Source organism: Panthera pardus, unplaced genomic scaffold (assembly GCF_024362965.1).
Source record: "Panthera pardus isolate Hobbes unplaced genomic scaffold, ASM2436296v1 HiC_scaffold_17, whole genome shotgun sequence".
In the NCBI taxonomy this organism is placed as follows: domain Eukaryota; kingdom Metazoa; phylum Chordata; class Mammalia; order Carnivora; family Felidae; genus Panthera; species Panthera pardus.
The window spans coordinates 118,836,122-118,852,219 of record NW_026526732.1 but is presented as its reverse complement, the minus strand read 5'-3'; the positions used below and the strand labels follow the sequence as shown (position 1 = coordinate 118,852,219).

The 16,098-nt window shown below is 51.8% G+C and overlaps 1 protein-coding gene across 10 annotated transcripts in view; it reads right to left on the bottom strand.

Moving 5' to 3' along the window:
* The window catches only part of ATXN1 (ataxin 1), a 416,021-nt gene that overhangs the window by 22,456 nt on the left and 377,467 nt on the right, over positions 1 to 16,098 (bottom strand). For all 10 annotated transcript variants that reach the window (XM_053904879.1, XM_053904881.1, XM_053904877.1 and 7 more), the window contains one exon: positions 2,224 to 4,270. In XM_053904879.1, coding sequence (XP_053760854.1) covers positions 2,224 to 4,110 — 1,887 coding nt within the window. In that variant the 5' untranslated portion in view covers positions 4,111 to 4,270. The remainder of the gene's footprint in view (positions 1 to 2,223; positions 4,271 to 16,098) is intronic.

Sequence of the window (16,098 nt, the reverse complement as noted above, 5' to 3'; positions counted from 1 at the left end):
AGAGCTGAAGAGGCCTGGGAAGCCCTTGGCCATGAGAACGGCTGGAGCCGTTCTGTATTCTCGGGGTGAGAGAGGTTCACGTGCAAACCAGGAGCATTTCCAAGTAACGCCTCTTCCTGTGCCTTCCCCCGTTCACAGTAACGCTTTAAGGATTAAAGGTGCCATGAGAAAACACATTCACTTGCATTCCTGCTTATTTCCATGCTTCACCTGGAGCCTGTTACAAGACAACTCATTTTTTCCTTCCAGTGCCCACCTCCAACACTACATAGGCAGGAGGGAGAGAGCGGCAACCACAGGCGGGGAGGGAGTTCGAAATAATGACGCCGCTTAAAAGAAAAGTCCTGCTGGGGCACCTGGGTGGCTCAGTTGGTTAAGCATCCGACTTCAGCTCAGGTCACGATCTTACAGTCTGTGAGTTCGAGCCCCGCGGCGGGCTCTGTGCTGACAGCTCAGAGCCTGGAGCCTGCTTCAGATTATGTGTCTCCCTCTCTCTCTGCCCCTTCCCCACTCATGCTCTGTCTCTCTCTGTCTCAAAAATAAATAAAAACATTAAAAATTAAAAAAAAAAAGAAAAGTCCTGCTGTTTTGCTTTTTTTTTTTTTTAATCTGAACTTTGAGACATCTTACTTGGTCCCGAACCAAAGACCGCAAGCCTATAGTGACGCTGTACCATAAAACAGAAATCTTTGGGGGCTAAAAGCTCTTGGCATTGCAGGCCCCCTGACACTGTGCGAGACCTGACATCTGGTCACTCCCAAGCCCTTCTGGAAAACCCTCGAAAATCCCCCCTCCCCTAAAACTTGATCTCTTAAAAGTCTGCTCAAAACAATTCAAACCATGAACTAGTTTGTCTTATTTATTTATTTATTTTTTACTTATTTTTGAATGTCCCAAATATCAGCTACACTATGACCGTTTTCAACTCAAACGTGAGGGCGGCGCTGTCACCTCTGGGGTTTTTCAAAGTCCTCAATGGAAACATTCCCAGGAGATGTGGGCTCAACGGCCGAGGAAGCTCCCAGCCTGGAGGCCACACCTGCTGGACTCCAAGCCACCTGGACAGTGCTTTATATCAATGGGCCACGGAATAAAGGTGTTCAGGTGATTTAAGAGACTTAAAAGAGTGCACGGAAGGAGCCCACGGAAATTAAGAGAGTCAATAATAGTTCCAGGCTTTAACGAGACTCACCACGACTGCGTTTCCTGCTGGTGGTTCCTGTTTACCGCGAGCCCAGGAGATCACCTGGGATTCTGGGACTATGTTAACTGTGCCTTTTACTTTCTACCTTCGGATGCTTTGACATCTCGGAGCCTTGCTCCCTCTAGAGGGGATGCCCCTCCCAGGGTTAGCTGATTCCTTGCCTGGGAGAGACATCTTCACATGCAAACCAAAAACCCACACCCCCAACCACCGCCTCTACTGGGCTTTCACCTCGGGGCTCCTATCCACCTGCCCCAATCACCCCAGGCCCAGGTAGCAGACACCCAGGGGCAGCTCTGCCCCAGAGCCCCCTGAAATTATCCACACCAGCCAATCCTAAGCCTGCTCGTTCCTTCCCACAATAAAGGCTCTTGCCCATGTTCCCTCCTCGTCCCCCTGCCTCCTGACTGACTCTGGCGATTCCCCATGTGGCGTGCCCATCTTCTTGGGATCCGAGTAGAACAAGCCACCTTTCAATGACGGCTGTGCCCCCCATCTGTCAGCCTCCCCACACCTAAAGAGTAATAACATTTTAAAACACGGATGTTGGAATGGGACGTGGGGACTCTGTCTAAGGTGCCCACCCGGACCAGCACTGCCTTTTCCTGGCAGAGAAGAAGGGCACAGTGACCCCTAGAAAGGCTTGAGCTTGCCGGCCGCGTTTCGCACTCGAGGTTCCTCATCTAAACTACAGAATAAAAAACAAAAACAAAAACAAAAACACGCCCAGTGGTGATTTTTCTAATCTTCTGGAGAACGGTACCTTTCCTAAACCCTCCCGTCTAGGAGCACAGAAGTGAATTCCTTACAAACGAGTGCCCTGGGGCGTTGGGGCTTAGAACCTGGCTGGGAAAGGGGATGGTCCTGCAGAGTCTAGGGGTGAAGGAAAACCCTCAATTCTCCGCACAGCCCGTTGCAGTCTGCCTCTTGGAAGAGCCTCATGTTGCCCGGGAAACCAGGGAGGACCGCATGACTGTGTGTGTGTACGCGCGCGCGCAGGGGGAGGGGGTGAAGGTTACCTGTGCTCGGTGCTCCCCGACGGCAAACTGTATCACCGCCACGCCCGGGTGGTGGCTGTCCTCGATCCTCTCCACGGTGCTGGAGTCGATCTTCAGGTCGCTGCTGATCTCGGCGCTCTGGATGAAGTCTTCTGTCTTCAAGTCCTCCACCTTCTTCAGCTCCCCGTTGGCCAACTGGATGATGGAGCCTTTCATGAAGTAGGGGGGCAGCGTGGGGGGCGCGGCGGCGGGGGACGCCACGGACTGCACCACGGGCAGGTGGATCTGGGCCTGCACCATGGCTGGGTAGGCGGCCTGCGTGGCCAGGGCCTCCGGGCTGAAGTTCTCGTTCTTGGGGAGGGCGGTGGTGACGAACGTGTGAGGCACTGCCGCGAACTGGGGCGACGACGTGGCGATGGCGGGGGCGGCTCCCGAGCCCTCCACGTCGGCGCCGCCGACCGGGATGAGCAGGGGCTGCGTGCCGGGGATCACCAGGTGCTGGGGCAGGCTGCCGGCGTACGTGATCGCCTGCTGCTGGCTGCTCAGGTAGCCGATGACCGGCGCTTGGGTCCCCGCGTAGAAGGCGGTGGCCGGCAGTCCGACCGGGAGTGGCTCCGAGGCGCTGTGTGTGGTCTGGATGACCGTGTGGGGGGACAGCGTGGCGACGGCGGCGGCCTTCACGCCTTCGGGGCCCAGGGCCTGTTGGGGTGACAGCGCGTAGGACCGGTGCCCGGGCTTCCCTAGATGCAGGCCGCTTTTGTCGTTGAGGGTGGAGGGCGAGGCCTCCCGGTGCGTGACCGGCTGCACCTCCAGGTCGGCGGCGGGCGCGCTGCTGGTGGGCAGGACCATCACAGAGGCCCGGACCCCCGAGGAGTCCCGACCGCCGTAGTCCGCGGCGCTCGGGTGCACCACCACGTGCCTGGACTCGTACGGGTGAGGAAGCGACTTCCCGGCCTTCACCAGGCCCAGGTCGGCGGAGCTCGGGGCCCCGTACCTGCGGCCCTTCTCCATCTCGCCGTTCAGGAGCTCCTTGGCCTGCATGGCCTGCAGCCTGCCGCTGTCGGCTTTCTTGGCGGCCTCCCGCGGGACGAAGTGGCCGCCGGAGTCGGTGTATTGCACTACGACCTGGGGGGAGGGCCCCAGGGTGAGCGTGTGTGGGATCATCGTCTGGTGCGGGTGCAGGTGGACGGGGATGGCCGGAGGGGACGCCGTGCGCCCGGCGCTCTGCGGAGAGCTGGAGATGTGCACGTACTGGTTTTGCTGGGTGGGAGGGGGGGACCCCGGGGGGCCGAGCCCCGACGTCCTGCCCAGGTGCTGCTGCTCAGCCTTGTGTCCCGAGGCTTGGCTCAGACTGCCCATGTTGGCCAGCAGAGTGGAATAGGCTTCCAGCTGGGAGCGCTGGGATGGAGTGGTGGCCCCCGCGGCCGAGGCCACGGCACTGGTGACGGGGCTGGCCGTCGGGGAGATCAGCTGCGAAGGGATGAACCCGGCGTAGGGCCCGCTGTACTGGGAGGACCCGATGAACTGGAAAGTGTGCGGCAGGTGAGCGTACTGCACGGGGGACACCGGCGTCCCCGACTGCGGGGGAGGGTACGCGGCGGGCAGCGTGGTGGTCGCCGGCACGGACCTGGGCGCGCTGGGCGGGGAGTAGTCCAGCCCCGCGGACAGCGCTTTGTGTAAACCTATTCCCTGCTGTAAACCCAGCTCCACCGGGGCCCCCGCCGGGCCGTGCCTGCCGCCCCCGTGGCCGCGGCCCCCCGGGTTGCCGGGGAGCCATGCCACGGCCTCCGCCCGGTGGTTGTCGCTGGGCGCCGCGGCGGCCTTCTCCTCCGAAGGCCGGCTGGTGGCGGGGATCTCGCGCTTCTTGGGAGGCAGGCATTCGTTGCTCCGCTCTTGGTTGGATTTCATTTTTCGCCGTCCCCCCTCCACGGTGACTGTTTCACTGTCTGGCTGGCTCTGGTTTTAGTCTGATACATGGAAAGTCACATTTGATTTCTGTAGGGGATCCAGGCTCTTCATGAGGAATCATCTCCCCGTGGGTGCGATCGGCCCGCAGCAGCTCTGGAATCTGGGAAGAGGCAGACAGGGTGGGGGGCGAGGGGAAGAGGAGGGAAAGGAAATCAGAACATCAGACTGAGACTAGGCCTCTGGCTTCCACGTGAATTCCCCAAAACCTGATCACGGGCCCCAGCATGAAAGCCCATGAAAACACTGGCCACGTTGGAGAGCACATCAGGTAAACGCGAGGAAACCGGGAGGTCAGAACCTCACAGCAGATACCTTCTGATGGCACGAACAGCTCCCCTAAGACCCTCTGCGTTTCTCAATACCCTCTCTCCCTATTTTCTTTGCTTCTTACAGGGGAGATGATTTGCTTCTTAAATTTCCTTTTCAGAAATGCTGGTCCCTTCTTTACCTCTTCTTTGCCTTGCTGGGAAATCCAGAGAAGCCCACAGGAAGGGCGACATTAGGGGAAGTCAGCCTCAGATGCAGGTGCTGGGAAGGAGCAGGTGAGGAGTGGGGGAGGGGTCCCAGGCCACCTTCAGGTGTAAGGTCTGGGGTTGGCGGAGGTCGGGGGCCCGTGGGGGGGGGGGGGGGAGTCTCAGGCCATCTTCAGGAGTAAGGTCGGGGGTGCAGGGGCGGGTAGTGCCGGGTCAGCTTCAGGTGTAAGGTCTGATGCCTCACCTGCCGGGGCTCCTACTCAAAGGTTCTGCCTGAGTCAGGGTCCACACTCTGGTCCAAAGCCACTCTCTCTTCCCTCGCACACATGCACAGTACCACATGCCAACTCAGCAGAGGCAGCCAAAAATAATCTTGTTCTCTACAAGTTTCCAAAGAATTCCCAGTACAGCTACTCATAGGGTAACAGAAAGCCAAAAGAAATCTGTGAGACAGTTAAAAAATGAATATGGTTATGGTTACACACACAAAGTGCGCTAATAGGGAGGCTACGTTGAAGGTTTCTCCTTCATGACGGTTATTCCTTCTTTCTTTCTTTCTTTCTTTCTTTCTTTCTTTCTTTCTTTCTTTCTTTTTCTTTCTTTCTTTCTTTCTTTCTTTCTTTCTTTCTTTCTTTCTTTCTCTCTCTCTCTCTCTCTCTCTCTCTCTCTTTCCATGTAGTCTCTGAATTTTCTCTTCACACCAGCTCCCTCCCTTTCTCCTTGGAAAAGGCCAACCCGCCATTAACCCTAGAGATGAAACCTCTTTTCAGATCAATCAGCCCCATGCGCCTCAATCGCGATCTATAAATAGTGGGCTGGGAGCCAGTTACATACATATATCTCAGTCCCTCAGTGGCCGGTGAACTTGGAGTCACCGTGACTGTGTGGGCAGATAGACACCCACTGGCAACAGGCAGCGCATCAGTGGGACCAACAGGAACCGGGCTAATGAGCCGATGCGAGTGCCCCTTGCAGGCACCAGCTGTAGACACAAGCACTGTCACGTGTGGGCATCCTGGGAAACTGAGGCACAGGGCTTTGGGTTTTAGCATTTCTCCTACCCAGACCCTCTTTTCTACAATCTGATTTTATAAACATTTTTTAATCTTTATTTATTTTTGAGAGAGAGAGAGAGAGAGAGAGAGACTGAGCATGAGTGGGGGAGGGGCAGAGAGAGAGGGAGACACAGAATCCGAAGCAGGCTCCAGGCTCCCAGCTGTCAGCACAGAGCCCGACGTGGGGCTCGAATTCATGAACTGTGAGATTATGACCTGAGCCAAAGTCGGACGCTTAACAGACTGAGCCACCCAGGCGCCCCATCATTTACTTATTTTATTTATTTGTTTTTTTTTTTTTTTTTTTACTTTCTTTTATTTTTCAGACAGAGACAGCACAAGTGGGGGAGGAGCAGAGAGAGAGGGGACACGAGTACCCGAAGCAGGCTCAGTGCTGACCGCAGAGGGCCTGACAAGGGGCTCAAACCCACAGACCGCAAGGCCGTGGCCTGAGCGGAGGTCAGACGCCTCACCGACTGAGCCACCCCGGTGCCCCTTGTACACTCTGATTTTAAAACAAGCACGACAAGGCAGCAGGCAGCCTTCAGCATCTGATCCCTGCTGACGCTGAAGCAATGGGGCATCCCCACCATCACACGGCCTCTTTTCTCTCCTCTTGCCTGTACCAGCTTATCCCCATCTCTCCTATGTAGCTGCACTACCCCAGCCTAATCGGTAACCTTTTTTTTGGCCAATGATTTTAGTGGCCATTGTTACTCTTGCTTCAACATCGTCACCAAACATCGCAATAAAAAGATTATTCAAAAGACAGTGCCTGTCCTTAATGGTGGCACACGAGGTGGAAGTTTGTAAATTTGGGGTCTCAACATCAAAGGTCATTTCAATAAGAACAGGGTTTCTCATTTGACATGAGAGGCACTTTAAAGCCCGGGATGGAAACAAAAAACAAAGTGCAAAGATCTAGTACGTTCATGCCGGAGAAATACCTGTGTTGAAGAAATGATGTCACTTATTTCCCCTCCCGACCTAGGGCTTTTATACGTTCAGAATAACCGTGCTCTGTGTAGCCTTCTTTTATAAACAGTGCAGCACATAATTTACGCACAATGTTTGCAAATCAATCAGGAGGCCAGTGCTACGTTTAAAACAATGACAGAATAAAATTAAATCACAAACTTATAAAAAAAAAATCAGTTGCCCCTTCTGGCTGCTGAACAAGTGCTGACAATGATCTTTTAGCTTTAGATCTCAAGAGTCACTTAAAGAATTGTCTAACTCCCACTTTCCCACATCAACTAGCAAAGTCATTTAGAGCCACTCAAAGCAAACCGTTCCACGCGCCCCCTGCTGGTTCCACAGTAGCACTGCTCCAATAAAACCCCACAGGATTTCATTAGGGATGTTCATGCAAGAGTGATATGTCAGAATCCAAAATGAGAACATTTGCATATAGTAGGCCCAGCCAGTAAGGGAATAGGTTAATTAGCCCAAGGCAGCTCGAGGGAAGAAAAAGCAGCAGCATAAAAGTCCTTTCAAAGCCAAGCAAAATGTCAAACACATTCAGAAGAGGTCCATTAGCAATGCAAATGTAAAATTGCCTGTACAACCGAATGCACAATACCCCAAACCAGAAACCCCCTCTGAAGGTACTTCTTAAAGAGCCCAGCTTTAGTGAATCTGAAAAGGAATGCTGACTTGGTTCTCAGTAGTGCCTTAGTTTATTTATAGCGTTTATTTGAGAGACACTGGCTTAGCTGGCCCTAAAGATCTCTGTACAGACTCCAGGGCTGGTCTTCTGCTAATGGACCACCGGGACATATTGGCCTTAATGCACAGATTCAAATTTATTCTTCTGAAAAGCGAGCCATTGATAAATGTCTTTTGCAGATAATACTAATGATAAATCAAGGATCCAGAGATTACCACGGGAGCTGGAGCGACCTAGAGCCAGACTGATACAAATTTCAACCCATTCTCCTCCTCCATTTAGAATTTAGAATGTCTCCTATCTGCCACTGCAGCTTGGAGGAGACGGGGCTCTCCAATTCCGGGACATGTGTCCCATCTCCGTGCCCACTAGCTCTGTACTATCTGAAGCTGCCATCAGGAAGCACTGCGAGGGGAGGGATTGAGCCTTGCTGTGTTTTCAGAGAACCACCAGAGGGCGCCACAGTTTGCCACCAGGTCCCCGGTAACGGGGTTTGATTCTTCATGGAATTGAAAGAATGGAGAGGTATATAACATGAAGGTGGAAAAGCAGAGAAGGGAAAAGGAAGGGAGAGAGCAAGAGATTTAAAAAAAAATGAGAAACAGAGAAAAAAAGGAGAGTGGAATTTTTCCCTTGTAGCGTCTTTTTCTAGCTGCAGACAAATGGCCTCTGTGTCCCTAATCACCTTCTTGGGGCTGAAACACAATAGTTTAGCTGGGCCCCTGGGGGGCTCACTTCTGGATGAACAACAGAAAGATTTCTTCACGACATGAGGCCACACACTATTTTCTAAACGCTAAGTTCCCAAAGAACCCTATATACACGTCCTATTGTTCAAACATTATTATTAAGAAAGTTGCTGGATGAATCGAGACAAAGTTATTAAGGGTTGAACCACATACGGTTTGCCTGAGAATCTCCGCTCATCTACATTTTAACCTATTGCCCTATTCGTATTTCATCGTTTAACTCGGTGTAATAAGGCTTTGCTCTCCAGAGTGCAGGACTGAAACCAGCAACACCAGTAGCCCCGACAACTTTAGAAATGTAGGATCCCAGGCCCCACCCAGCCCTCCTGATTTAGAATCTGCATTTTAACAAGATTGCCAGATGATTCGTATGCACGGGAAGGTTTCAGAAACTCAGGTATGAGATTAAATTTTCTAATCATAAGCTTCTAAGCAAATTAAACTTCTCTAGCCTCTCTTTCTGATGAAGGGGGTGTTGAGAAAGCAAACGCAGACTGGATGGAGCCTTGGCGATAAGCAGCTAATATTTAGGAAATATGCCGGTGTTTGTTTGGGGGTCACTGACACTCAATAGAGTTCTAAGTAACAAACGCTCCTTTTCTTCCTGTTCTTTGTGTCTTCACAAAATATATGGAAACGCACTTTAAAAAAGCTGTTATCATCAATTTTATATGAGACTCAATCATCAAGACGCAAAACAAAATTTAACGAAAGAAGCCCCACACTTACATCTTCGCTATAATTCAAAAAGACTTCCCCCATTACGGTCTTTCAGAAATGATAGGAAAATGAGATGCTTCTGAGCTGGAGGATGTGGGAATGTGTCCCCATGGAGTCCAAGTCCTGTAAATAACAACTGCTTTCAACGGGAGCCACTCCTAGGATTTGGATACATACAGTCCTAAAACTGCTCTCCCAGGTCATGGCTGTAAACGGAACTGCTCTGCCCGGCACACCCAACTGTGTGAGTTTCTGAGCTTGAGCGGATCCCATGGCTGTGGGACACGCACGTCTGTGCACGAGAGAGGCACGAACTGATGAATCTGGGTCAGTTCTGGAAAAACTGCGGGACCATTTAGGAGGCAGGACGCCTGGCCATGACAGGGGAGGTCACCGGGGCTCCACCAGGATTCTCGAAGTCCTGGCTTGCCAGTGTCCTTTCTGTTCTACTGCTAAACTGGAAGGCGTAGGTAGTTCACTCCACACGGTTCTTCATTCAGGTTAACTATGAAAAGCAGGCCTAACTCTGTCATCCGTGGGGCTTCCAGGATGGAGAGGGGTTAGGGAGGGATGACCGCACAATTAGCTACCTTCACAGAGGATGGGACAAGCGTGCCCCGAGGGAAGTGGGTCACAGATTCATTCATCGGAGACTCACCTTAGTTCAAACATGGACAGTAGGCTCTAACTGTTCAGTGTCACTGTGGAGCAAATGGTATGCCAGAACTCTATTTTTAGTTCTATTCTGCCCAACATTTTATTAGCGTTAAAAAAATCGTGGTTAGAGGTAACAGAAAGCTAGAAGAGACGTTTTCTATATTATTGCGATTAATATTCAGACACAGGTATCCTCCACTTTGTCAAAGTTTGCCTTACACTTGGCTTTTACTAAAGACCTACGTTAGCACCTGCTTTTGCAAACCGAAAGCATTCCAAAGAGGATTTTGCTTTTGCAAAAAAGGCGAAAAGCAAAAAAAAAAAAAAAAAAAAAAACCACAAAAAACAAAAAACCCCCAGCGTTCAGCACCTGTCTTGCCGTGAGCTGTTGTGGAGGCAGCGCGCACCCTGAACAGCGTGAGTAGCGCCACCAAGCGCCTTTCTGGGGAACTACACCCGGCCTCTCAGCATCCAGCGGCCATAGTTTGAACTGTGCTCTTTGAGCATCTGGGCTTTATCGGGATTTACTTGGTGCATCTGTTAGCAAGATGCGTCCTAAGGTATCAGAAAAGCCTAAGAGAGGTTATTCTGGGGGGTCTGGGAATGCTACAACGTTCTCCAGGTAAATTAATGGTAATTACTTCTTCGCTTAATGCCATTTGGGCTTACAAGAGTTTTCATAGGAACACTCCGCTTTCCAACAGCGGGAGGGGAACCTATACATCCTCAGAAGCTGGGAGCGATGGCACAAAACCAAGAAAATTAAGATTGCTGAGAATAAATGTAAACGCTTGCCCTCAGTTTCAACAGCTCAATTCATTCGGTAGCAGGGGCTGCTCTCTCGATCTGGCCTCAGATTGGTTCAAATGAAGGAGCCTAGCAATTTTTTGTTTGACCATACATTTCATATGAACCAACAGTCTGGTGTGGTGCCTGCAAGGCTGGAGTAATTCTAAGCTTCACTGATAAGGCAACGTTCAGAATAAAAGGGATAAATCCTGCAATATCATATTTTGGTAAATCTACAGTCCAAGTACTGAGGCAGGGGGTCAGGGCACAACGAAGTGGGTCCAGGGCGGACCGACTGGGTTATTGAGAGGTCTGGACATAAGGCAGGCAAGTAACAGCAGAGGCAGCTGAGGCTATATGGCCTGGGGAAGTACAGGAGAAACCGGAACATAAGAGCAGTGCTCAGTCTGTACAGGGCTGTCCCTGGAAGGCAGGAGCACAGAACTCAGCCCCAGATTACTTGAGTAGGTACAGTGAAAATCAGCAAGTAATTAGAACTGTTAAGAATAGGTTGGGCTGGGGGCGCCTGGGTGGCGCAGTCGGTTAAGCGTCCGACTTCAGCCAGGTCACGATCTCGCGGTCCGTGAGTTCGAGCCCCGCGTCAGGCTCTGGGCTGACGGCTCGGAGCCTGGAGCCTGTTTCTGATTCTGTGTCTCCCTCTCTCTCTGCCCCTCCCCCGTTCATGCTCTGTCTCTCTCTGTCCCAAAAATAAATAAAAAACGTTGAAAAAAAAAATTAAAAAAAAAAAAAAAAAAGAATAGGTTGGGCTGCCTAATGAGGCGGGGATCCCTGTGTCACCCCAAGGGTTGAGACTGAGTTTGGAGACTGATGGTCCCAGATAAGTGGAGGAGACCCCTGTCCTGCCCAGGTGCTCATGCTCCCTACTTTTATATATCTTTTCATTACGAAGATTTTGAGACCGTGATTTCACCCGTGTCAAGCTGGCTTGCTCATAAGCCTAGCCTACTTTCCAACTTTCTTGTTGCTGTGTCCTCAGTGCAGAGTGATTATATGCTCTCTCTGCTCTGCCTAGCATAGAGCCTCACGGCGCAGGCCTCCTGCTCCAAAATGAGGTGGCTTCTGAAGAGAACGAAGGGTCCACTCCAGGTCCCTCTAGGCCAGAGGCCACTGGAGAGGTGAGCACGACTTTGCAGAAGAGGCTGCTAGCTATACCCCCCCACACGCGGGCCCCCCTTCTCTCCTCCGCCTCTGGTGACACGGACCTTGCCCTTCACAGAAGCGCAGCGAGCGCGAAGAGAAGCATCAAAGAATCACAGCCTACCATCCGCAACCTACACAAGTGCTCGAGGACATAAGGAAAAGGTACACGGGTACCTTAATTTGTGCCGCTAACAAGATAGGGCCGTGGACTGAACAGGGGACGCCCAAAACGTATGGCCATCTGGAAGTCATGAGTGCGACTTTATTTGGAATAAAAGGGAACGTGTTTCAGGATCTTGGGATGAGATGATGGCAGGCTGTCCAGGTGAGCCCTCCATCCAATGACAAGTCTCCTTGTAAGAGAAAGGCAGAGAAAGATTTGAGACACACAGACACACGGCGCCATGTGAAGACGAAAGGCGAGACAGTGGGGTTTTACGGCCCCGAGCCAAGGAACACTTGAAGCCCCCTGCAGCCAGAGAGGTCAAGGACAGATCCTCCCTAAGAGCCTCTGGTGGGAGCAGCGTCCTGTCCACACCTGGATTTCAGACATCTGGCCCCCAAAATTGTGCGATGAATTTCTCCCGTTTCATAAGCCCCCACATTTGTGGTAATTTGTTAGGCAGCCCTAGGACGTTAACACGAATGGCTTCTATGTATCCATCGTCTAACACAGGCCAATAACTCGACTGAAGCATCTGATTTACCCCGTGCAACAAACTCTTTTTAAAACAATTTTTTTTCCCATTTATTCATTTTTGAGAGGGAGAGAGACAGAGCGCAAGTGGGGGAGGGGCAGAGAAAGACGGATTCACAGAATCCGAAGCAGGCTCCAGGCTCCGAGCTGTCGGCACAGAGCCCGACGCGGGGCTCGAACTCACGGACGGAGAGATCACGACCTGAGCTGAGGTCGGACGCCCGACCGACTGAGCCACCCAGGCGTCCCTACAATCTCTTGAGGTTTGTATTTTCATCTCTAGTTTTTCAGCGGGGGACACAGGCTTGGTTAAGGCCTCACAGTCAGAGGAGAAGCCAGCACTGGAAACCACTTTTTTACTCTTTCCAACCATGATGTCGGGCAGACTGATGTATGGGGTTGCACCATGGTGATGGGAACCGGCTGGCAAAGCTTCCACGCGGGAAAGACAGGATGCACGGGGACGAGAGGGGGAAAGATGGCCACGGAGCCTGGGCACGGAAGCCGGCGCTAATCACGGACTGCAGCTGACCACGTGGTACTCAGTGCCACGGGCTGGGGTGACTAAGGATCTTGTCACCTCACAGGTGAGCCGGGGACCCCCAGCGCCACCCGGCTCCCTGCTCAATGCCACCCACCCAGTTCTGATCTGGATCATCGTAGAACTGAGACCCCCGAGACAACATCCCGCGTGGCTCAGAATCGTGGACACGAACACCCTCTCTCCCCGTCTAGTGCCACAAAACGTAAGTTCAGGTCTGCACTCCAGGTGCACGTGTCCTCCCCCTCAGTGGCCACAATGCGTACGACACGGCGGCTCCCTCCGAGGCAGTGCCTGGCTGTGGAGACAGGGATGTGCCCCATCGGATGGGATTTTAGTAGGATAAGGAAACGGTCCAGCTCTCCATATTAGCAGCACCGTGAAGAATAGTCTGGGGGGCTCTGCTCACGTATAGGTTTTTTTGGCAACGACGCGGCCCCATTCGGGTGCCCCCTGGCTGGGGCCACATCTAAAGACTTGGAGTCTTTCCTCCGATTGAAAGCCCTGACCGAGATGTTGGAGGGGAATCCTCAAGATGCAGGGCCGCTCTGGCTGTTCTTCTCCTACTGAAGTCTTCCGCCCGGCAAGTAGCTAAACCGCCGTGTCCCTTGTCCCTAAGTGGGGCTCCGATATTTCCTACTGCTGTCAGCGACACGGAGGGACGGCCTTCACCAAGCTTAGGCGAAAGCTTTTCTCAGATTCCTGGCTTCTGCCATTCCTGCCCCGGGCCAACACGAGGACAGTGAGACCAGACGGTGTTTTTAGTGGGTTCTGCCTCCCTGTGGAAACACGAGGGGATCTGCCACGCGGGTGGGGTCCACCGCGTGGGGACATGGCGCATGTCCGCGCGCTGGAGGACAGGATGTGCGAAAGAGGAGGGGGAGAGGGGCGAGGCCGGCAGCTGGGCTGTGCTGTCCCTGGAAGTCGGCTCATGTGGAATGTCACTGCCGCATCTGGGTAGCCAGAGTCCTCTGGCAGCCTGCCCACGCTGGGATTCCTGGAAAGGCTCAAGACGGAAAAATAATCACTTGGAGGGATAACCATCTGGGTTGAAACTGGTCCCAAATGAATTGTCCAACAGAGTTTGAGTTTTTAAGAAAAGCTGGAAATGCCTTTCTGTCACGACCTTCCCCGGCTCAATACATAAGCAAATACCTTTCTGCTTTAAAGTGTCCTGTGTGCCAGACTAGCCACCCTGGGACACCCAAGTCTCTGTTTATTCACTGCTCTGGCTGAAGGCTGGGGACAGTCAGATGCACGGGCACTTGCCGGCACCCTGCACTTGGTGGTTCTCGCCTAGCCCTAGAGTGACCTGCTCGGAGGGCAGCGGTGCTTGGCCCCTCTGTGGTCTCATCCCGGGGACGGCTGCCACCGGTGCAGATAAACACAGTTAGAGTCGGGGCTGGAAGGACAAGAATCTGTATTTTTTTTTTAAGAAGAAAAAGAAGAAGAAGAAGAAGAAGAAGAAGAAGAAGAAGAAGAAGGAGGAGGAGGAGGAGGAGGAGGAGGGGGAGGAGGGAAATCATGAATTTGGAGAGACTGTGAAATCGACAAATATTCTGTTTTCTGCAATCAAGTTGGCTAGGCATTTAAATGTTTACTTATTTTTGAGAGAGCACGAGTGGGGGAGGGGCAGCGGGAGGGGGACAGGGGATCCGAGGCGGGCTCTGTGCTGACAGCAGCAAGCCCGATACAGGGCTCGAACTCATGAACCGCGAGATCAAGATCTGAGCCGAAGGTGGACGCTCAGCCGACTGAGTCACCCAGATGCCCCTCATTTTCTGACTCTCAATTTAATGTTCTTAGCCCTACAGGGGTATAGCTCAGTACAGAATTCACGCGGTGCCCACATCCATTGGCATACTTGGAATATCAGGTTACGGATTAATATTATTATGGAACTACCGACAGGAAGGTAACACATCCATATTATTATTACTCCTACTAAGGACAGAGATAATAAGAAGAATAAGCTATGGGCAGTAGACTGTAGGTTCTAAACCTGGCTTCACCCCTAAGTGCCTACGTAATATGTTTTCTCTTTCAATGTAATCTTTATCTTACTCAAATTATACGTGTGCCCAGTTTAGGGAGGCGGGTGTTTCAACAGTGTGTGATGCTGTAATTAATATCTCTGCCAGTTAAATGGGCACATGCACAGTGCTTGGCAGAATGCACACCCTCAATAAATGGTAGCCATCGTCGTTATAATTCAGCAAATGCTTTCTTGTCAGTTCCCAGTTCTTTCCCACACTTGTCTGCTGCTAATCGCTCCTGCTTCCACACTCAAATCCAATAGAGGACCTTCCAACTAGCAATCCTTTCAAACATCTGGGGTTTCTTCCCTCACGCTGTGATTTATACAAAAGAGAAAGTCACGGATAACGGACAATTTGTTTTCTTTCTTCAGTTGATCAAGGGAATGATAATCGTTCCCAAAGCACAGGCCCCCCTTCACACCAAAGAGCGTGCAAGCAACTCAACATATACAAGTAGAATAAACACAAAGGGGGTTTGCTAACCTCAAGCTATAGGCATTTCCTGGTAGAGGGTAAGTGTATGGGTTCCTTCTTCCACCCCGCCTGCTTTTCCACAATACTTCTTGGATGAGTAATCCCCAAAAGGCGTGGTGGGGAAATGCAGAATCTTTTTCCACATCCCACAGGAAGGCTGCCAGCTGTCTCCTTGCACACACTCTCCTAAGTTTCTCTACATGGCACAAAGGAAAGCACCAGGAGTCGCTAGAGGAGGCTTCGATTCTACCAGGCGCCAGGGGCTGGATCTCTGGGAGATCAGATGGTCCAAGTGTATGAACAGAGAATGTGAAAATCCCCACCAAGTCAGAAAAATGCCTTTCTGCGACTAAGGCATTCTAAGAGGGTCTCAAAGCATTCATTGCCCTTGATGTGGCTGGATGAAAGGGAAGTGGAAACCCCTGGATAATCCATAAACTAACAAAGCATTCCTCCAGGGTAGTAAATGTTGGTTTCCCTTCTACGGTTGTTTTCCAGTCTTTGGGATACTGTACAATCTTTCAGTCTTCTCGACTGCAAAGGCCCTGAGACGTCCTGGGACCCAGCCTCCCCAAGGCAAAGCAGGCACGACACAGGTCACTGAGTCTGTCTTTGTATAAGGCTACAGGAATGCTTTACACACAAGCAACAACCAGTGCTGTTGTAAAGACAAGGGTGTGATACTCAGGGTGTAAGCGATTTGCCTAAGGCTACGTGGCTCATAAATGGCAGAAATAAGATGAAAATCTTGGTGTATCTGATACACAAACCTGGGTTCCAACTCTTGGATTGTGAGTGGATCCGCTGGTATGTAGTGCAGGATTAACCTTACTCAAAGACAGGTCTGGCCTCAGCTACCAGGCTTCTGGGATGTCCTGCCCGATAGGAGCGTGTGTGTTTCCCT